This window comes from Haemaphysalis longicornis, unplaced genomic scaffold (genome assembly GCF_048455015.1).
Source record: "Haemaphysalis longicornis isolate Haplotype H1 unplaced genomic scaffold, Haemaphysalis longicornis Haplotype H1 scaffold_7, whole genome shotgun sequence".
In the NCBI taxonomy this organism is placed as follows: domain Eukaryota; kingdom Metazoa; phylum Arthropoda; class Arachnida; order Ixodida; family Ixodidae; genus Haemaphysalis; species Haemaphysalis longicornis.
Window position 1 is genome coordinate 103,873,973 of NW_027526422.1, and position 21,746 is coordinate 103,895,718.

The 21,746-nt window shown below is 45.3% G+C and overlaps 1 protein-coding gene across 1 annotated transcript; it reads left to right on the top strand.

Annotated features, from left to right (window-relative positions):
* Positions 1-103: 103 nt before the first annotated feature.
* LOC144144728 (corrinoid adenosyltransferase MMAB-like) lies at positions 104-20,783 on the top strand. Its single transcript, XM_077676252.1, has 8 exons — positions 104-235; positions 337-386; positions 1,405-1,550; positions 3,704-3,776; positions 9,793-9,890; positions 10,795-10,859; positions 11,738-11,797; positions 20,593-20,783. The coding sequence occupies exons 1-8, from the start codon at positions 168-170 to the stop codon at positions 20,666-20,668; spliced, it is 636 nt and encodes a 211-aa protein (XP_077532378.1). The 5' UTR covers positions 104-167; the 3' UTR covers positions 20,669-20,783.
* Positions 20,784-21,746: the final 963 nt, after the last annotated feature.

Below are 21,746 nucleotides of genomic sequence, written 5' to 3' on the forward strand. Positions count from 1 at the left end.
ATGTTTAAGAATTTATCACTTTTAAGATTTTGTAATTTTGGATTCTGAATTTTTTAACGTTGACTGTGTTAAAGCCCAAAACGAGTCCAATCCAAGTCCATTATGCAGGAACTTTTTTTTGTCTGCTACAGCTGTTTCGTTCAGGTTCAAAACAAGCTGGCTAATAGATGACAAGTTTACGCTACATCGTCCGGTCACTCGCATTCGCAAGAGCTACAAGTGTGCGCATGATGAGGTGACATTTCTAGACTCTTTTATATCATTGTTCCGTAAGGCGCCTGGTAAACCTTGCACGCTTCGCATGTCTACAACACAGTTCACTCTTTCTCACCGCAGCTCTGACGGCCTACGCCATCCCAAGATATACACTCGTACTGGCGACAAAGGTGTGTTCTTCTTATGGACGTGATTTCTGCCTGCGCTGTGGGGCCCTGTAAACATGCGGCCTGTGCGAACGTGCGTCTGTGTGGACATGTGGCTTTGCCGCAGGTCAGCCCGACATAACCTGACAACTCACGGAACATGCAGGGCTTTTTAAGCATACCTTTTCTAGCGTGTTCCCAGACCAATCGAAACCCCGCACGACAAGGAAAGCAAGCCGGCTAATCGCGGGCATTCGTAGTGGTCTTACCGGAACACCGATTGGATGCGAGACCGTGGTGTGATTACTATCAAGCTATCTTTGCCATCGAGCCGAGCGGCACTCAAACGCCTTACTAGAGGGTCTTTAGACACGACCAACGCTGTTGGTTCTGCTTAATTCGAATTGATTGTGAAAAAAAAAAGCAATGGGATGGAATATTCCGCTTCAGAAACGGGTGCTAGACGTGCTTAGAGCCGTGCACATACAAATGCTGTGTGCTCGCGCTGTAGTCAAGAGAAATCGAAAAATGTCATTTAGCTTGATTTCCACTTTCTCTCATTTGTTACGTGTCTCGACGACAGGCCTAGAAGGGAGCTAGAAATATCATAACTTGGGGAGTTGGGGCAAAAAAGAGTCAGGTCGCAAGTTTTTGGAGTTCTCCAGCCTTGAAAAACAGACTAGTTGAAAGTAGGAAGGCAGGCAGGGGGCCCTAAACTCCATCCCCCGGTTTCCTGAAGCTCCAGCACAAGAAAGAATGTATGTGCACATTGTGGTGCTTAAAGCCATCTATCCCCTTTGGAATTACCTGAATACAGTGATAGATAGATAGATTTGGATAGATGTCTTGTGCAGTGCAATTGCGTTCTGAGATCACTACTAAATGCGAAAAAAGAACGAGTGCACAGTCGATGCATCTGTCCGCACTTGCATCTTCTCTTTGTCCCATCTTGTTTGCTCTGCGATGATTGAAGGGTCAGCTGGGCCAACCATCTGGCCTGTGCCAAGGTTCTTCACAATTGGCTGATTCGACCACGTTGCAGGCACATCTTCCACGTACACTGGCCAGCGGAGGCGAAAGGATGACGCTGTGTTCGAGGCCCTGGGCGCTACAGACGAACTCAACTCACACATAGGCTATGTCCGCTCAGTGCTAAAGCACCCGGAGGTCAGCGAACAGCTAAAGTGGGTCAGTACCTTGAAATCGTTCTTCAGGCGGAGTTGTACGTACATGCTGCTCGCTCCATCCTCATCGACCACGTGATGTTGAAACGTATAATTCATTAACCGCAATGATCAGAAATTCATTAACATGACACCCAGTGCCTGCATCAGTGAACACCGTTTAGACACCACTTGAGCCACCAGTTAGTATGAAACTAAGGAGTCATTTGAGATAGGGGGCGAGGCAGTGGAAGTGGTAAGCGAATATATCTACTTAGGCCACGTACGGACCAGGGATCCCAACCATGAGGCAGAGATAATTAGAAGGATCAGAATGGGGTGGAGTGCATACGGTAAACATTCTGAGGTAATGAATGGCAGCCTACCATTGTCCCTGAAGAAGAAAGTGTATGACAGCTGCATCTTACCGGTACTCACCTACGGGGCAGAAACTTGGAGGCTTACTAAGAGGGTTCAACTTAAATTGGGAACGACTCAGCGGGCAATGGAGTGCAAAATGATAGGTGTAAGATGAAGGGAAAAGAAGAGAGCGGAGTGGGCCAGGGAACAAATGCGTGTTAAGGACATCTTAGTAGAAATTAAGAAGAATAAATGGACGTGGGCAGGGCATGTAGTTCGAAGGCAAGATAACCATTGGTCATTAAGGGTAAAACTATGGACCTCTAGACAAGGCAAGCATGGCAGGGGGCGGCAGAAAGTTGGATGGGAAGATGAGACCAAGAAGTTTGCGGGGATAAATCGGTCGCAGTTAGCACAGGACCGGGATAATTCGAAATCTATGGGAGCGGCCTTCGCCCTGCAGTGGGCGTAGATAGGCTGGTGATGAAGGAGTCATCACGACGGAAAGTTGCGTAAGTTAATGTTGAGACATCATGGAAAAGGTGCAAAAAAAAGATATCACTGGTGCTATAAGTTGTCTTTGGGTTTGGTGGCTTGGAGTGCTCCTTACCTGCAGTATATATCTCCAGCAGCTGGCAAATGATGCAAAGAAGTAATTGCGCAGGTATTAATGCTGTGAGACCTTTGCTGACTCAAAATGGTTATGTGTGAGCTTCATTTTCAAAAAAGAAGGGATAACGACCCACATACCTGGAGAATTTGTGCATGTGTGTTAACTTTTTTTTTTGTTCTGTGCATACCGTTTAAAACTGTCATCTGTCCCAATGGCAAATATTTAATCCCTAATTGCTATATTTTCTATTGTTTCAAACTCACAAATTTTTTTCCAAAGTTTTTGTAAAGGGTCCTGTGTTGCAGTGAATCTCTGGTACGGTTTTTGTATGCGAGTTAGCTATAACTGCCAATGATTAATTTTCGTAATTAGTATTGCTTGCAGAAGTTATTTAGTTTTATCTTGAAAGCAATGTTTGTTGTCATGAAGTGTCACCGAGTACACAGAAGGGAATATTTTTTTTGTGTCATAGGGGTGTATTGAAAAGTAAGTACTAACTCAGTGCTGTCATGCCACCAGCATTTATTTTGGATACATGTCTCCAGGCTTTCTCTCAGATGTGCTAGAACAACAGCAAAAACATGGAAACAGATTTGTCACTCCAGTTCAGCCACATTCAGTATAGACTTCTTGTATGTGCTGTGAGCACCTGACCGATTCTACGATCAAAAGAGTGCATTTGATGGTCTTTTCATTTGCTTTGGTGTGGCGGCAAGTGGTATAAACTAGTGTCAACTTCTGCTTACATAATTTCAATTAGTGCGCATGTGAGCTCAAAAAAGGAAGCCTATTGCACCAAATGTAGACTAACTGCCCAGCTCGTATAAGTGTCATTATTTAGGATACCAAACTTTTAACATGCATGGTGCGAGGATGTATTTAGTACAAATATGACTGTGCCATTAAATCGCCTAATATTGATAATGTACAGTCTTTGTCAAAATTTTCTAGGCCATGCCAAAAATGCATAAAATCACAAAAAAAAATTATTGTACCAGCTTACCTATCAAGCAATCCTGAAACATTTTATCCCAGAAAGAGGAAAGAAAAGCACGTTTCTTTCTCACTTTCATTAAAACTTTGGTCACAGTGAAGCGTTATGCTTTGAGCACTGAATTCTTTGTGGCCCAGAAACCCTTAACATGGCGCCTAGAAAATTTTGGCAAAGACTGTACCTCTGGCACACAAATGCTTCGCTGCTGCAGGTGCAGTGCCTACTGCAAGACCTTCAGGCTTCCATCGCAACACCTAAGTCGTCGGCATCTGAGGGACAGAGAGGTAAGTCTTCTCTGGTCACACATAAGCTGCGTAATTGAAGTCACCGTGTGGCAGTTTGGTACTGCAGGTCACAGCGACTCGCTGATGAAGATATTTTGTTTGGTGTTCACAACAGTGTTTAAGTGAGCTAATGAAGATATTTTGTTTGGTGTTCACAACAGTGTTTAAGTGAGATTGCCTATCTGGTGTTGTTTGTTCAATGTTCAAGTGCTGCACAAAGACACATACTGTACACTACCGTTCATTTGCAGGCTCAGTATTTCATGGATTCAATCGAAGGTGTTACCAGAATGTTTTTTGGGTGCTAAATTATGCAAGAGGCATTCACTGGAAACACCCAACCACCGAGAAAGCTATTGTGGATCGCTACCTTGTCTTACTTATACCAGAGTCCTTCAATGCTTTACTGGTCACGAAACTTCGGCGCTCGCTTCATGTAGGGACCACGCGCACCACTACAGGCGCCACCGCCGCACGAAGGTCATCCAGCCGCCGCGCGTGCGGCGTATTGGCCAGCTCTTGGCGTGCAAACGCTCGCTGCTTTTGGTGTCTGCGCGCTGATTAAGTGTGTTTTTTTTTTCGTAGTAGTTAGCGATGAATAGTCCAGTTATTGTGGTTATCACCAGCCTTCAATGGGGTTTTATTTTTCGAAGAAAGTTACCGTAGGCTTCGGCCGCAAACGGCAACGGCGTCTGTGTGCTCTGGCACAAGCGCTGCGCCGTCGTGTTTACGGATTTTTAAATCTATATTGCTTCTTTTCTTAAAGCAAAGTTGTAAATACCACACATACGGTAGCTGTGTAGTCACGGACTGCTGCGGGCCTATCGATAATACAATAAAAAAACTGAAAGAAACCAAGTACGCGTCATTCCGACTACGCTTAATGAATCCGTTGATTGCTCTGGAATGCACAGAACGCTAAAGAGATAGCCCAATAGTGCTGTCTTTTCGATGAGTGGGTACATACTTGAGAATATCTAAAAACGCTGCAGAAACGCGAAGGATCAAAACACGAAGAGATATATGTTGCACCATGTGTCTTTCTGCTTCCACGCTTTGCAATCCTTGCAAAAACAGGAAGCGAAAAAAGAACAACGAAACTGATTTTATCACGCGCAACGAAAAATTTCAATGTTACGAAGGGAGACAAAAGAGCGTGGTCCAGCGCACAAAAATTTATTTTTTCGCGGTGCGATGTGCACCACACGGAGGAAACAGAATATTGCCACGTAGCCAAGAACGACGCAAAGCTTTTCTGAACGCAGTGACCTAGGGATCTACTGCACTACAAAAGACTAGAATGAAACACAAACGGCGAAGAAGCAGCCCGCAGTATGACTTGAACAGATGAACGTCGATAAAGTGAGTTGCGCGGCGTTTGCTATGCATGCATTACTCTTGGAAAGTTATTAATTTCAGACCCATGGAAACAGGATCGAGAACAGTTTTGAAGAAACAAAAAATCAAGTTAGCGACAAGGTGGCACCCTTTCCATATCAAACAATATTGCCCGATGGGATGTATGACAAAAAGAGCAAACGGGCGCTCCGGTTGAAACGCCGGATAAGAAACCGGAATCGGCCACGCGCGGTTACAAAACAAACAAAAGGAACACTAAGGGATAATTCGCGGAAATATGAAAAGTAAAAGCACAAGGATGTCCCAAAGCTTTTTTACACGCGAGCCTGAGCGCAAGGTAATACAAGTTTGCAAACAGGTAATGAAGCACCGCTACAAACTGACTGATATGGCAAAAATCCTGCTTTAAGATAGCCTTGTACAATTCTAGGTCCACGATGCTCTCAAAAGGGTACATTGCTTTTTCCATTCTCACACACAGTGCATTTCCACACACTGCGGCACACTTATAATCGAAGCTGAAATCTCCCGTTGCTTGCCTTGGAATGGCCCCCCTCCATTTATCACACAGCTGCCCGTCACTCGGTCAACAGAACAAGGAAACATTTTCTGTGGTATCGTTGTACAAGGAACGACATCCCGGGACGCAACACATGTTCGGCATCGTCGTTGCACTACTTAAGTCGCGTCACAAGAGCGCGATATGCACGATACATTTTTTTCCCGCACAAAACAAACACAACTCGCCGCGGCTCCGCCGTTCGAGCCAGCGCAACGCCGCCCGAGGAGTGACCTCAGTGAGAGGGTGGCGCCACGGCGCGGCGGCCGAGCGCAGCATATGAAGCTCTCCCATTGAGTTACGGAGCAGTTTCGTGACCAGTAAAGCATTGAAGGACTCTGCTTATACTTACATTTCATTAAGCACTTTATTATACGCCATGGTAGGCTGTGAAAGGCCGTGTATGCATTGATATGACTGCCTGGCCGCAGAACAGGGCAGAGAACGTGTGGTTTGCAGTATTGTGCTGCAAAATGTTTGTGAGACTTTTGTGGACTGTCAACATAGTGAACAAGCGCTTTTGCTATGATACTCGTGCAATTGTCACTCTTTTTCTATGCCCCATAACGAAACAAACTCTTAAAGGAGCCATGAAGAGAAAACACAAGTTTGGTTAATTCAAAAGATTGTCTCGTTTTAATCATACTGACACCACTTTTAACGTAAACTTCGCTCAAATAAGCTACATAATTAGGAAAAACGGGAATGGTCATGCGACCCACCAGCTCATTTCCCGCAACAGCACCTATGTCGTCACATGGGCTAAGCTCTGCGATTGGCGGAGGCTGGCAGAAGCAGACGCAAATTAGGTAGAACTTACAAACTAGACGAACGAGCGATTTGCGCTTAAATTTAGGGCACATTCTTTACAAAGCAATAAGAATGATGGGACAAACAGTGGAAGTTACGAAAGCACATGTAAACATAGAAGTACTGATGCGTTCTGCTGTTCGTACTGCGCACAGCATGCTTGGTTTCGCTGCACAGCAACACGGAGCTTGGGGTTGTCTCAGACGACACTGGCCGATTGACGCAAGCAACGGTGTCTTACGTGACCCCATTTGTCGAGCGAGCACTGTTTCAGGGAATGAATATTTTTCAGGGAACGAACAAGCCAAATTTAAATGCGGGCAAAAACAAACCAAACGCTTGCCACGGTATGGTGGCGCCATCTAGGTTACGGAACGTAAAGAAACGCGGGAACAAACCAACACCGCTCTACAGGGTGGACAACCTTCGAACGGTCCCGTGCCGCCGCAATTGGGCCAACGGGCTCAGCGCGTTATTCTTTTCGTTTCCCACGAGACCTAGCAACGCGAAACAGACAATATGATTCAAACTTCTTCAGTAAACCACGTTGCCGCGATAATTTTAGCGCGGTTTTGACACAATGACTTGTTTCGGCGGCGAGCGAGCAACCAAAAATGGCGGCTCCAGCGTATACGTGTCTCTACCCTGTTTGGCGGATGCGTGAATGAAGGTACTCTAGGCTGCAGAGCGGTCGATTTCAGTGATGTCACTTGGGACCACAAAAACGTACGATTTAGCAGGAAAATCAAAATTTTAACCTGAATTGTTTAATTTCTCAGTGAATAAAGCACCGTTTGTATCCGGACAAGCGCTGGGGGCACTATAAAACACGAAATCTTTCGAATAAAACCAACTTGCATTTTCTCTTCATGGCTCCTTTAAAACATACAGAAAAAGGAAACGAAAAATTCGCAAAATGTTTTTGATTCAGTACAAACATGACTAAGTAATGGGACATCTTGAAGGTAGCGCACTTAAACACGGACACTAGCGAAATAAACGACAAACCACTAGTGTCCCTGTTTAAGTGTGCTACCTTCAAGATGTCCCTCCCGTATGCATTACCAACTAGCCCAGTTGTCATTTCTTCTACATGACTAAGTAACTTTAGCATTTCATTATTTGTTATTGAAAGTGCACAACACATTTCTAGATAACGGTGAGCTATACCTCATCTGGCTATACCTAAGACGTGCTTGCAGAAAAATTTCAAACAAAATATTTGGGTCTGAAGTAGTAGACTAAGTAGCATAGTGGTTCTTTTTAAATGTCTTCAGATTATGGAGTAAAGGAAAGCTCAGGAGAGACCCCTGCGTCACCTCTAGGGGAGCCGGAAACACTATCTCAGACGGCCTCCTGCTTTGCTTGTACAGTAAATTTGTACTGCAAGGGGACGCCATCTTAGTTTGAATTCATGAAAGTTCGAACTAACGATAGCGAGCAATAACAATGGGACACTGCAACTGGGAAGCCATAGCGGCGTGTCAGCACTTTGATTCTTGAAAAAAAGGCAGTGATTGTGGCCTGCCTTATGTACGTAAAGGCGATATTTATCATTTCTTGATCTAACTAATCAATGTACAGTCTAACCTCGTTTTGACGTAGTAGTGTAGGGACAGCAAATTAGTTCATTATATCCGATATTCATTTAACAGTAGAAGTAAAAATCAGCTGTAACAAATTGACAGTCTGGCTCGCGCAAAAATGCTTGATACAAAAATGCATTTTTTAGGCTTCCAAACCACTATAAACAAGGCAACCCTTACCTTCCTGCTTATTGCATTTGCAGCTGAATGAGCTGGAACATGAGCGCGTGAAATTACGACAGGACAAAGTTCACTTGACGAAACAGGCCTGCGTCCTTATTTATTTGATGAGGGTGTGATCTTCGTGTGGTGGATACTCACAGCACTGAGCAGGATGGAGTTTTATACAGTGTCCACGAACAAAAGCGACTATATACTTCTGCAGTTTCAAATGCCGGAGGGTTTTTCGCAGTAGCTTCTCAGCCTCCTGGTCAAATATTTTTTTGTTATATCCAATATCGCATGTGGCTCACAGTTTCAGTTTTGTTATAAAAGAATAAGTGCCATTTAAGTGAAGCGGGACCAACCAAAAATCATATTTAGTTCACTATAGCCGATAACTTGCTATATCAGTGTTCTTTATAACGAGGTTCAACTGTAGTGTAAAGCCTCATTGTCACTTCTTAAAAACTGAAGAAAAAACAAGTCCTTCGTCCCGTAGTCTTTCTTGTCCAAGTTTTTTTTTTTTTTTTTGCGCTGTTTCCCATTATGAACCTATACCAACAAGCCCAACTCGCAGTTCTTCTAAAAAACGCGTGCCATTTGGTCTGGCTGTGACTTCTGACTGGATGGCCGCACTATGCCTCCAGCGTGTCATCATTGGCAGCATTATGTTCTGCGCCTCTCACCTTTGGCGATGCCCTCATATGTCAGCGCTCCACACACACCACTGCATTCAGGTCCTCATCGACAGGATTCGCAAAGAGTGTGTCTTCCATAATGCCCACCTTGTGAGGTTTAGATTGGTTTCACCCAATTTTGCCTTCTCCATTCTATAGAGCCCCGTGTGTAGGCACAGTCGCGTTTCTGTGGCCAAGTGCCAAGATCGTGGCCAAGGGCCAAGAAGTCGGCACGGTGGCTCGTAGTTCGAAGTATCCGTGGCGGAGCCTAGTCGGGTTTGTATTAATGGGCTTCTCTATACATAGCCTTCTATGGAGACTTGGCGAGATCAACTCATATGGCTAAAATTATCTATACATTTGAATTATGGAAGTTTGAATTGGCGAGCTTTTACTGTATTTTGTGCACTCGTGCCACCTCCTCCGCTCACTTGACTATCATCTGCTTCGTCTCCGCTTGGTAAGCCGGGCTTTCGGCGCCATTGCTAGGATGCGGTTGCCAGTGACCTCCGATGAGCGTGAAGAGACCATGTGGCTTCCTCCATACTTCTCCCAGTGTGTTGGTGACCACTCGGGCCTCTCCTAAGCTTTCTTCCCTCCATGCTTTAGAATAGACCAGGGCAGTGGAATGCCAGAAGTAAGAACGTCTCTGTTATAGAAAAGTGCACTGTACAAGAACACATTGTACATGAGAAGTCTGGCATTTCATAATTGTTGCACAAGCTTTGACGCTAAGCATTCATGATTGGAAATGGATTTAATTAAATAGGCTGAATACTTCTTTTCGATGAATTTGGCATTGCTTTCATGCTGCCTTTGTTTCTTTTCTTTTTTTTCTTTTTTTTTTTCATTCATTTCTACAGTAAAGACGGAGTTTCCTGCTGAGCACATCAAGGAACTGGAGGAGTGGATTGACGCACATTCCGCAAGCCTGCCTCCACTCAAGAATTTTATTCTCCCTGTAAGGTCGCATGTTTCACTCCCGTAGCATGAGAAGCGCTTTGCTTTTGAGCTAGAATACTTGCAGAAAGAAAGTGACAGAATAATAGGAATGTACTGTCGGATTTATTTAAAGAATCTCCATAGAAAATATTTAACCTGCCTTTATGTATCCTTTCCCTCAGTGAGGCTGACTGGACATAGGGCTTTACAGATCCCTTATTTGTGTGAATAGGAAATCTAGGCATCTTGTCACTTCTATCTCATCTTGTATACTATGAGGCTGGATGTAGTCTTGTGGGGAATCTCATTTTGTTACTTGTTGTAGCAGATAGTAGTTGCTTATTCCTTGGCATATATGTAGCAGACATCTTTGCCGGAAAGTGACTCTGTAAGAGGAGAAAATGAGGCAGAACTGTAGGGGGTGTGTCTATACAGCACGCACGTCAAAAAAAGAGAGAAAGCCAAGAATGAAATCGTGAAGAACGGGATGCAGTTTGTTTTGGCGTACAAATGATATTTGAGTCAGGATTTTCTAACATGTAAAGGAAGTGAGAGGTCTGCCTAACATGTTGTATTGAATGTGTTAGGCTAGTAATATCTTAACTTTCACAGCATGAAAAATTTTTGCTGTAAAAGTCATCCAGGATGAATGCGTGGTGTCTCGTTGTGTCCTCTCTCAGATTGCATCCGCATTCACAGCCTCCAAAGAAAGCACCCTTAAAGGCTGCTTGGAAAAATCCTGTTTCCACCCTTCCTCCCTTTTTTTTTTTTTCTTTCTTTCTTTCTGAAATGACCGTCAGCAGAGATGGGTTTCTTGGTTTGGTAAACGAAGGAACAAATGTGTTACGTGTGCGAGCACATCAATGTGTGAGGAAATGTGCTTGAGTGTCTTTGCTTTCTCTCTCATTTTTCTATTCTCCAAGTCTGGAAGCCCCGCTGGAGCTGCCCTCCACATTGCCCGGTCCGTCTGCCGGCGTGCTGAACGAAGGTACTGTGCTTGCATTCCGCGCTTTCTGAATGCAGTGCTCAATTTGCATGGAGTTTGTAGTTTTTCACTCAGTTGCAGCCATTTCTTTGCTTACAACAATCAGCGGAGGGCACTGGGGTGCAGTGATATTGCTAGCATTGAGTCCGGCAGTCCCCAAGTGGCATGAAGAAGGGGAAAACTGCCCGAAGGAATTGCTTCAGAAAAACAAAATTGGTCATTATCATTTCAAATGTGGTCAGTGGACTGTTGGTTCAGCTTTAATACACGCCACACACAAACATGCAGGTTGCTATCAAGAAAATGTTTCTACAAGGTTAACATGAGCGCCGTTTACTTGTAGAAAAAGTGGACGTACTGTGGTTATAACATTGTAGCTACCGTTTTTGAAATGCTGGTTATTTTTCCTGTGTTTATTCCTTTTTGTCTTGTTGTAAAAGTTTTGAAAATTAGCAACAGTATTTCGGACTAGGTGTACGCAATTTAAAACCTGCATTGAATGAGAGCGAATATGTGGAAGTTTCGAAGTTTCGCTCGACTCTCGTACATTTCCACTGCCATGACCCTCACCCCCCTTCCCACTTCTTCGAAAAATATTTTAATTATCACTTTGCAAAAATAAAATGGCATGTTAGGCTAAGTACAGTGCACAGAAGCAAAGAAAGATAACAAAAGTTGGCATTGGTTGCTAGGATGGCTTTCATTGTTGCCTGTATAGTACGACACAAAAATGTAGTTTGGGACGAAAATGCTGTGCGTCCAGTCCAAAGGAATAAAAGATGGCAGGACCGTTACTATCAGTTGTGAGCATACATTTCACTCACAGTTACATTGTTCTTTATCTTGAGCTGAAATTGAGGTAACACTGTATTTTCACCCAGGGTAACAACCCTGTTCCACGACGAGGAAGTGGACGACGTTGTGATGCGTTACCTTAACAGGTGAGTACGTTGTCACAGCATAAGAGGTTCTAAAGAGAAATATTTGCTAGTCTTCTTTGTTCTCTTCTACTTATGGCTGTGTGGGATTATATCGTGGAGTCCAATGCTTGCGTCAGGAGCATCCTTTTCGTTGTTGTTGTTTTTGAAAACCAGTTATTTATCATTGCAAAGTAACCTTTCTTTTACCAATTCCACCAATGGGCATTACGAGGTGCAGACTAGAATTTCGTTTAAAAAGGGTGTTCAGGCATTGAGCAAGAAGGAAGCGGGAAAAAGTGGTATGTATGGGTTAGGCTACTTCAACCAAAGTCATGAGCGTCGGCAGGGGGGGTTCAAAAGGGGCTCTTTTCTCCCCCACCCCCCTAAGCTGCACCAGCACTTGCTCCGCCCCCCTGCTCACTTTTCCTCAGCCCGAAGCTCCGTCTGGGCTTGCTTATATTTCGCTGAAATTTGTGATCAGAAGCTTTCTCCACAATGTTCTTTGCAACCTTACCGTCAAAAAAGAGGGGATGGGAGGGGTTCTGTAGGGGTTTGTTCAACGAGAATGCAAGTGGACACCACAGAAGGGTCTAAGCCAGCCACTCCTGGACACCTTTACCCCACAAATTCTATTCGTGCATATTTCCTGAAAAAGTGGTTTTCACTTTTAGAGTGGTTTTCACTTTTAGATGAATTCGAGACCTGGCTTGTCCATCCCCGTATTGGCTAGGCCTGGGTTCTTTGTCAACGACCCCATCAACAGGTGCTGAACCATGGGTTCTTTGTTAACGACCCCCTTCGCCTATCAACAGGTGCTGAACCGTTCAAGGGCCCTGTCAAATGTATCAGAAAGGCTGGCCTTTGTGCGTTTGTTCCTGCGAAACATTCTGGTTGCGGAAGCGGCTGCTTGGAGTCGGAACGTGTACATTTACTTTTAGGGGCGAAGCCCATTAGGGGCTGGGGCTGTTGGCATCTCCTGTCGTCGTCGTCATCGTAATCGTTGTTGTCGTTATTGTTAAAACTCTGGGAAAGTCATTGCGCTTCGCGCTAGAACATAATGCGTACTAAGAAAACACAGGGACACTCATTTTCCAACGCCTCGAGCTAGAAAGCTTCGTGCTTCAAAGTCAAAAGACTTCTATACCTCTACCCCCCAATGGTTTCATCTCTGTTGGCAAAAGCGCCAAGGCGCCAAGAATACACTTATACGCTGCATGCCTCGCCCCTCCCCAGGTTTCACGTTAGTGGAGGTGGCCCGGGATTTTTCCCACACAGCTTTGCTAAAGCTGGAAAGCCATGACTGCAAAGAACGAAGTTCCGGTGAATATGATAATCCATTCCGACACTGCGTACTTCCACCGTGTTTAACACAAAAGGCCAAAGGGGCCCCTCGGTGTCAACAAAATAAATGCATCCATCAGTTGAAGTGTGCTCAAATGCATGCTCTTCATTTTGAAACTTGGGCAAGGGCCTCTGGGTGTGTGCTCCAAAGACTTTGCCGAGTGCCTTGGTGATGAACTGTTTTGGTTCTGCCCGTCACCTTTCGGTTCTACTTTTTTTCTTTTGTGAGTGGACTGGCGAGTTCACAGCATCACCTGAAGTCGTACTCGTGGCTCCCGTTCGAAAGAAAAAGAATTGATGCTGCCCCCCCTCCCCCTTTTTTTGGCTCCTCTGCGAGGAGGGGGCAGTGACAGGTGAAATCAGCAGCACCAGTGTTCAACCATTCAGCTGGCGTGGTGTCAGAAACTCAATCTTTCCCTTCTAAGCCAGTCGTAACCACCGCATGTACCACCTCATAGGTAGACAGGACGGAGAAGAAGAAAAAAATTCAACTGGGGCACCTCACAGCCTCCGTGCACGAAAGTGAGCTCGCGTCTGTTAGCATTGCAGAGCTGTTTCGGGCAAGTGCAAAAGTAGTCCATTTTAACTTTTTGGAAAACTAAAATGTACTAAAGCTTCTTTTAGAAACAAAAAAAGCCAATGCTGATTTTTACGTAGCTTCTTGCGTGGTAAAGAAGAGAAAATTTTCCGAGCATAGATATTTCTACTACCATTGCCACGCCTGAGCAACCCCCGTTATCTCGGGACAATTTCCACAACACTTCACCCTCAGATCATCCCTTGGAGGTAAACTCCATCGGACACAATAGTCCAGGTCCAGCCTTTCGTGTTCAAAACGTTTGGGTACACCCACTTTGGGGCTAAAGACTAATCGAACCTAATTCATTACCAATTTCGTGTTTTTTTTAATGTGTAGCATTCTTTGCAGAGTACCCCCACAGCCAGGACTCTGTAACACCATGAATTTCCACAAAATTGAAGATATCACGGAAGTTCCACCTGTAATCATTATGATAGCATAAATAGAGATAATTGGTTGGACAGGACTTACAAAAAACAAAAAAATTGGCTGTAAAAAAACTCACACTCAAGACAAGCGGCATAAGAATTCTATGCATTAGTGGACAATTCTCTGAATTTCTGCAGAATTCTTTGTTTTTTTTTTTCACTATTCTTTATGAGATCAAACATGCTTGTTCTGCCTAGCCTCTCTTTAACATGGCCCATGAAGTTATCCCGTTATCCTGTGATATGCATGCTAATTGGATAAATTATTGAGTGAGTTAGTTCTGACCCTTTAGTTGGTATACATATTCAGGTTACCTTAATCGAAAGCCGCATTTTTAGTTTCAACCTTATGTGATGGATGGGCGCTCGTCGGGTTCACACGGGAAGAGAGGGAGAATACGATTTTTAGTGTTGACTGTGTTGGCTAAGCTAAAGCTAGATGTTCTGCATGTGAAGAATGAATCTTCGTAAAAAAATTGACATTATGAACAGACAGCTTCACAGTTTAGAGGTGGAGCAGCACATTCCATCTCTGATGGAAACGATTACCAAGTGCAGGGTAAAAGCGAAAGAAGTCCTTACTGATTTGCAGTCAGAAAATGACGAGACAGCAGGGCAGCTTGGCACAAAACTCAGTGTGCTGCGAACAATCGCATGCCTAACACAGGCCAGCGAAACACTCCAGAACTCCAGAAGAAACTTGTACCATCTTCATCCCTTGCTTTTACTGTCTGGTATCAGCATAAGAAGAAAGATTTGGAGGCGCCCCAGCATTTTCTTTCCTTTTATTGCATCACCTACAAGCGTCGAGGCAACGAGCAAGATATGAAACGAGGCTTTTCAATCCACTTCACAAATGCTGCCGTTTTGACTACTTCGACTCTGAAGCTGAACATTGGCGTCGATCATGAAAGAACAAGGACTTCAGTAAAGCCCGTAGGACTTCCTGGCATTCGCTGAGGGGTACATTCCTGTTGGTGTGTACCCCTCAGCAATTTCCAAGAAGTTCATCATATTCCCTGCAGTTATATGTTGTCCTGATCGAGCGTTCGTTTGGCATGATTCGGGGTGTAAAGAGGTGGCTTCGTTCGAGGGTGTTTGACAACTGTCTGTACTCGTCGCGCTTCAGCTGTATTGTGAAAAGGTTGAAAAGGAGAGGCAAAGAATGTTCACAGAGATAACCACTTTGTGATGCGTGTGCCTGTAGATGCATGTTGCTTATATTAAGTGCAGAGCACTCTAGGGGCTCACCTTGTTGTCATGGCTTGCTCGCTGGACCCAAGTAGAGCCACATGGCGTTCCGTCATCGCGACGCAACCCAGGGGCTTCGAAGGCCAAGTGGTTTATATCGTCATAAGCGTTCGAAACTCGTGAACTGCTGGCGCTTGTCATGCATCTCCCCAGTGTTTAGCGCAAAGAAAACTGAAGGATATCTTTGAGGCAAAATATATGTAATTAACCGGCAGTGCCCACGTTCATTTAGTTAGGAATGCTAGTTGGATTTGTTTTTACGACAGTAAGCGAAAAAAAGTGGCAGTGCAATGCCGGCACGTGCGGTAGGAAAAGCAAGCACAAAAAGAACAGATCACCCGCTGGTGCAGTTTCAGGCAGGGGACGCGTGAGCACTGTGAAGGCGGGAAATTTGGCTTGCATTGGGTGGTAGCAGTAAGTGGATAACGGTGCTACAGCCCATTATGGCAAATCACTGCTCTGCACTTCCGACAGCTTTCACAGTGAGTGGAACAGCTTCAATTTTTATGGATGAGTGATTATAAAAATTAGTCTTTGCAAAGCAAACAATGTTTTGCAATTTATTTAATTTTACATGGTTACCGGATTGGTACAAGACAATGGACCTTTGCCCAGTACCAATCCTCCTAGCAGCCGCCACGGCGAACTAAGCAGTGAGGGCAGGAAAGATCTCTCTGTCGAAAGAACTTTTGTACGAAATATCCTCATCATCCATTTCCCCGCCAGCCTTGTCACTGGTTCCTTTCACTTGAAAGCCACGGTAGCATGTGCGCATTACCAAGACTAATCTGCAGTGGCCAAAGAGCCAGTTTTCTCTACTTTTTTTTCGTCTTTGGGACCCGCACACTTGGAGACATGAGCTTGCTGCATTGGCAGCCAAGCTTTGCCCCTTTTTTTAACTTTGCACGCTTGTGTGTACCAAGGGCGTAGCCTGGGGGGGTGTTTCAGTGTCAGGACACCCCCCAAAATTTTAAATGTGGTGCAACCCCCCTCCTTTTGGCCTTTTTTTCCACCCATGAGTTTTGTATGCTTCACCTATAAATTTAAATGTAAAAAAAAAGACTAGGATAGCACAACGAAAATTGGGCAGAGTCTACGTTTTCTAATTTTTTTTCCTGGCAGGGTATAACGTCCCCTGAAAAATATTTCTTTCTATGCCACTAGTGTGTATGTATGAACCACGACCAGCTTTATAGATAGCGATCTGCCCATCGCAGCCGGTGACAATGAGAGCGAGCTGCCATAAAGTTGCCGTGTAGGGAAGGCGCACTCCATCAGGTGGGGCTAGGTTTAATCCTCAAACTCGCCACCTTCGCTTCGCTCACTACGGGGCCTGCGACTGCTCACATAAAATCACGGAGCAAGAATATATAGGAGAGGAAACGCCCATTGCAGCCGGTGCGATCGAGCAACCAGATATTGTCACAATGATAACTACGGCGACCTATGGAGCTCCGCAGCTGCGGCGGCGAACAATTTGACAGTGGCACCTGGTTGAATGTATTAAAAGCAATACTGTTGTTTGCAGCATTCACCATAAGGCGTGAATCGCTATGCGCTCGAGCTGCTGCGCGACGCGGGGACGGAACGCGCATTTATCTCGGACGTAGCGCGCGCGCACGCGTGCGCGTGTCATACATTGGCCGGTGCACTCAACTCGCTTCGAGCGCATCGAACGCAAGATAAGGCTGTGCGTTTCCAGGTTTTACATTTTTTTGCATTTACAGGTTTGTATTTTGGGCTTGGTGCTCACGCAAGATTGCTTACGCGTTAAAAGAAAATGCCTTTTTAATTCGCTCGTACTGGCCGGTTTAAATTTGACAGAAAATTAATCGCGAAGGCGGGCTCTTCAGCTAACGGAAGCGCAGAAGAGCGCACACACTCTCGCTTCCACCATGGAATGTTTCGGTGGCCCGGCGAGATGCCGACGCAATGCCGCGGCCGGGTTAGACTGGGCGAGCACGAACAGAACGCCCGCTGGCCGTGGCGATGACCGCGCACTTCGTTCGCTTGCTGCCAGATGCCGGAAACTTGACGTTCGCCAAGTGCTTGTGACGTTATCAGGCTGCCCCAGGAAGCGCAGTTTCCTCTCCTATTTTATTCTTGCTCCGTGCATAAAATGTAGCGGTTATACCAATCAGTGCCGATCGTGCCGATTACTGCCTATAATACCGACCAGCAACTAGAATTCACGGTTGAATCTAGAACCATTCCTTAGCTATGCAAATGTCAGTCAACACACACACGTAAACCACAGTGCTACCACATGCGCCTGCACAACTAACATGCTTTACAACATGCAAAAACTTTGTCGACTTTCGCTTTACATCAAGGAGCTTTTTTTGATGTGAAGCTTGTCTGTGCACACGCCAAAGTTCACAGGGCATGCTTGAATTTGTATAAACACACCAACAGGGCCATTCTGTGCGTGGAAGCTTCACCGCCATTCTTGCGGGGAAAACCTAATGTTTTTTCAGTGAAGGGAGCGCTAATTGACGGCGATCTTCTCAGCAGCTGCCACGTTTTCATCATAACAGGAGCGCCATGTTTGTAAGAGCTCTGTCGGGGTGGTTTATGAGCCCAACAAATGGCAAAGCTGGGTATAGCAGCCGTCCGAGTTCAATGCTTGCTTGGAGAACCAGTTATCTTTGCGATATCTTCTTGAGCAACTGCTCCCGTACCGGAGCGATCGGAATCTGGTGAAAACAGCTTGCATTTACCGTGCGCGTGCCGGTCTTGCTCAACTGTACGCAACAAATAACGTGACGTACGACATCTTCACTGAATGCACGGTGCAAAAATATTGCAGGATCTTTCAGCATATTCTTTCGGGAACGCATTTCTTTTGGCTGTGTTTGTCGCCGAGCCTCCCGCCTAAGTCGACTATAACCTACAACCTTGGCAGCAGACTCACTGCAGCTATTTTTTCAAGAATCACTGTTCACACTGCCACTACACTGCCTCAGAATCTGACAGCCAACTAACACTGGGTGGGAAATTTCTGATGCAGGCTAGCTTTTTCTTTTGTTATATTTGTGCTATGTGTCATTAGCCAACGAGAATTTAACGCGTGCCAAGCATTTCTTCTGTTTTTTTTTTGTTTTTTTTTTGTTTTTTTTTTTTTTTTTTTTTTTTTTTTTTTTTTTTTTTTGACACAGTATATGAAACAGCGCACACAAAGTGCTCCTTTCTGTTCATTTTTTGTGTGCCAAGCTATAGAACAAAATGCGCTGAATAATTTTTTTTATCTTCGCGGATGTACGCGCACTATCAAGTGACATGAAACAAGTTAGCAAAGGTTTGGCAGCTGTGGACACTTTTTTGCAGACGATATCCTGGTGAATTCGCGTTCGGTGGAAGCCGGCCGGGTTCTCGCTTTTGCCAGCCTATCCAAGTAACAATTTCACGTTGAAAAAAACTCTTATTTCACACACCGCCGATCCCACAGAAGGTGCGCACTATACCCCAGAGTGAATCAGCAATGACGGAGCCCAATAGACCGACCGAAAGATGAAATAACAACGATGGCAGGCAGTGAAAATGTGTGTACAGCGGAGAAGAGGGGATTAAAAGCAGCACCAGCTGGTGCAGGGGCGTCGGAAAGAATTAAAAAAAAAACAAGCAATAACAAATTCAGCACGCGGAATCGGTGCGCGTGGGCAGGTATAAAGCCCCTTGTGGTATGAACTCACCGCGAACTGTCGAAAAGGCTGTTATACATGTATAAAAATGCCCAGCGCTAGAAAGCAGAAGCTCCTCTTCAGGGAGCTAGGTGAGAATGCGCCAGGTGTTTATTTTGCTCGGGGCAGCCTAACAGAATGGTGGAGTCACATGCACAAATCGCTGCTTGAAAAAGGTGCATTGTTTCAAAAACCGGTGCCATTGATCGTTCTGTTGAATAAATGCTGCCATGTAACAGTGGTTTCTTGTTGGGATGTACGAGCGTTTATAAACCTCTTGAAACTTAATTGTTACTTTTAAAAACAGAAATGAGCTTTCTTCATCATGTCCCCTGTATGCTGTGAAATATTGCTTTTAATATTTCTGTGCTCCCTCCACGCCCCTTCCCACATCGGTGCAGTGGGTTTGCTGCTCCCAAGATGAAATCCTGCCAACACCCATGACCAGAGTTATGATAATTCCTAAGCAGTGATCCATTTAAAGGACACTCTTATAAAATAGCGGGACACCAAAAAGTAGAAACAAGTTGGCTCGTATCGGAAGATTACAGTGGTGCAAATATAAATGAGTACACTCGCGGCAGCAGCAGTTGCTTATTAAGAGGATGGAGGACGGCGACACCAACCAGTCGCTGCCTCGTCAGCGGACTTTCAAGGCGACCTTTTCATGCTTCGCCGACAACGACACAAACACGCCGGTTGACCCAAGAGTGGGTGTAGTGGGACAGGCTCACAGCATCCTGGCAATATTTCATTGCTCTTTGGAATCGTGTTCTCATCACTCTTTGGCTTTGATCTCCTGCAGCATTAAATGTGCTTGCTGGGACCAAAAACGAAATTTGTTTCCTTTGATGGTTGGCCAGTAACATTGGTGGTTGGCCAAAAACTCTCTGGCCTCGTCAAAGACATGTCTGTTAAGAGGCATAGCCGTATTAAAGTTACAGTTGCTTGAGAATGAAAGCCCAAAAACTGTTTGTTTTGTATGCTAGCAGAGTTCTCAAGAAAAAACCTGGTCGTAACTGAAACAGGAAATATATTTTATCCCAAATGGGATCCAGATACCCCGCAACTGGGACTGCATGCCTTGTAACTGGCACCAGATGCCCCCCAACTTGGTCCAGTTGCTGATCAACTGGTACCAGTTGACCAGCAACTGGGCCCAGCTCAAACCAGTACCAAACCAGGCCCTTGACAGCTGGGACCGGATGCCCTGTAACTGGCACCAGATACCCCCTAACTAGGACCAGTCTACCAGCAACAGGGCCCAGTTAAAACCAGTACCAAACCATGCTCTTGCCAGCTGAGACCAGATAACTCGTAACTGGGACCAGATGAAACCAGTTGCCCAGTAACTGGAACCAGCTCAAACCAGATGATCTATAACTGGGACCAGATGAAACCAGTAAGAAACCAGTGGGCCATGTTCACCCGAGTGCGTGTGCATGCCAGTGGGGGCATGGAATATTATCACGTTAACTGCGAAATTGAACCCTCACTCGCTTTTTCCCTTTCTTTCCCTCACATGGTTGCCTGCAGGCTGAGCGACTACCTCTTTGTCGCAGCGAGGGTTTGTTCACACCATGAGGACGCCGAGGAAACGATTTACAAGTGACGCCCTGGCTTCAGAAGCTGCGAGCCACTGCATTTATGAGACACTTTGATACTGAATACAGGATGATACTTTGCAAATAAAGGTGCTTTGTGGTATTCAGCCCTGTTGCTAAAAAGCTGTGCTTCCCTTGTGTCTGCATGTATGTTTGTATGCTTCTATACTCTTCTTGGCCATTGTAAATTTGTAGTTTTTTAACTCCATTTGTAGCAATGCTGATTTCAGTTTTGAGGTCATGGCTTGGTGGGCATGACTAAGCCGAAATAGAATAACATGCTGTGTAATATCAATCACGCCATGGTAGTTTCTAATAGAAAGCAGTGAAACAAATGATTGAGATGACAGTCGCTGCTGAATCAATGCTGAAAATTGGCTGATGTTTGAGCGTTCAGCTCTGTGTGTATTTCGGTTATTCCAGCCTACAACAGTACATGCCTGCCTATAGCCACTAGATCAGTATAGGTCATTTAGGGACTCTAGTGATGACCAAATGTGGGCAGTGCTGTGCAGACCTAGGGGTACCACTGAGGAGACTGAGCACATTGTGAAGCGCTGTCGAGTGTCTCTCCACCACCAGTAGCCGTGGCGCCACCCTACTGCAGCCACTTGGGTTTCAGCCGTCCCAACCCAACAGCGATGACTCCAGCTCCATGTGCAGAAGTGTGGACACTGCGGTGACCAGGACGAAGCGCTGCGCACTGGTGGGCAATGCGGCACATCTGCCCGAAAACATTGGGCCCTTCCCTGCGATAGGACATGCTTGTCTGCTTTTTCTTCACTTAGCATTGTATCTGCACCTTTTTTTCTTCTGTTCCAAGCTTTCCTCATTGTCCCTTGTTTTTTAATGTTTTTGCCCTTGTTACGTCTGGGCGACCCTATTCTAAGGCGCCTGCCCGCTCCAAAAAGAACGACCGCCATGTATCTATGTTCTTGGCGCAGGCCGTGGCAGGTATCTTGGTCACAGATCACACAAATGTGAATCTCCATGAAAACGAAGTTCCACGTGCGAGAAAAAATTTGTGTTAGGGATCGTCATACACTTGTAACGATACTTAGCGGCGATCAAACATCTGCCGCGACC

Coding starts and splice junctions, on each gene's coding strand:
- LOC144144728 (XM_077676252.1), top strand. CDS start 168: ATGACAAGTTTACGCTACATCGTCCGGTCACTCGCATTCGCAAGAGCT. Junction 3,777..9,792: donor GGCATCTGAGGGACAGAGAG/GTAAGTCTTCTC, acceptor TCATTTCTACAG/TAAAGACGGAGTTTCCTGCT. Junction 10,860..11,737: donor TGCCGGCGTGCTGAACGAAG/GTACTGTGCTTG, acceptor ATTTTCACCCAG/GGTAACAACCCTGTTCCACG.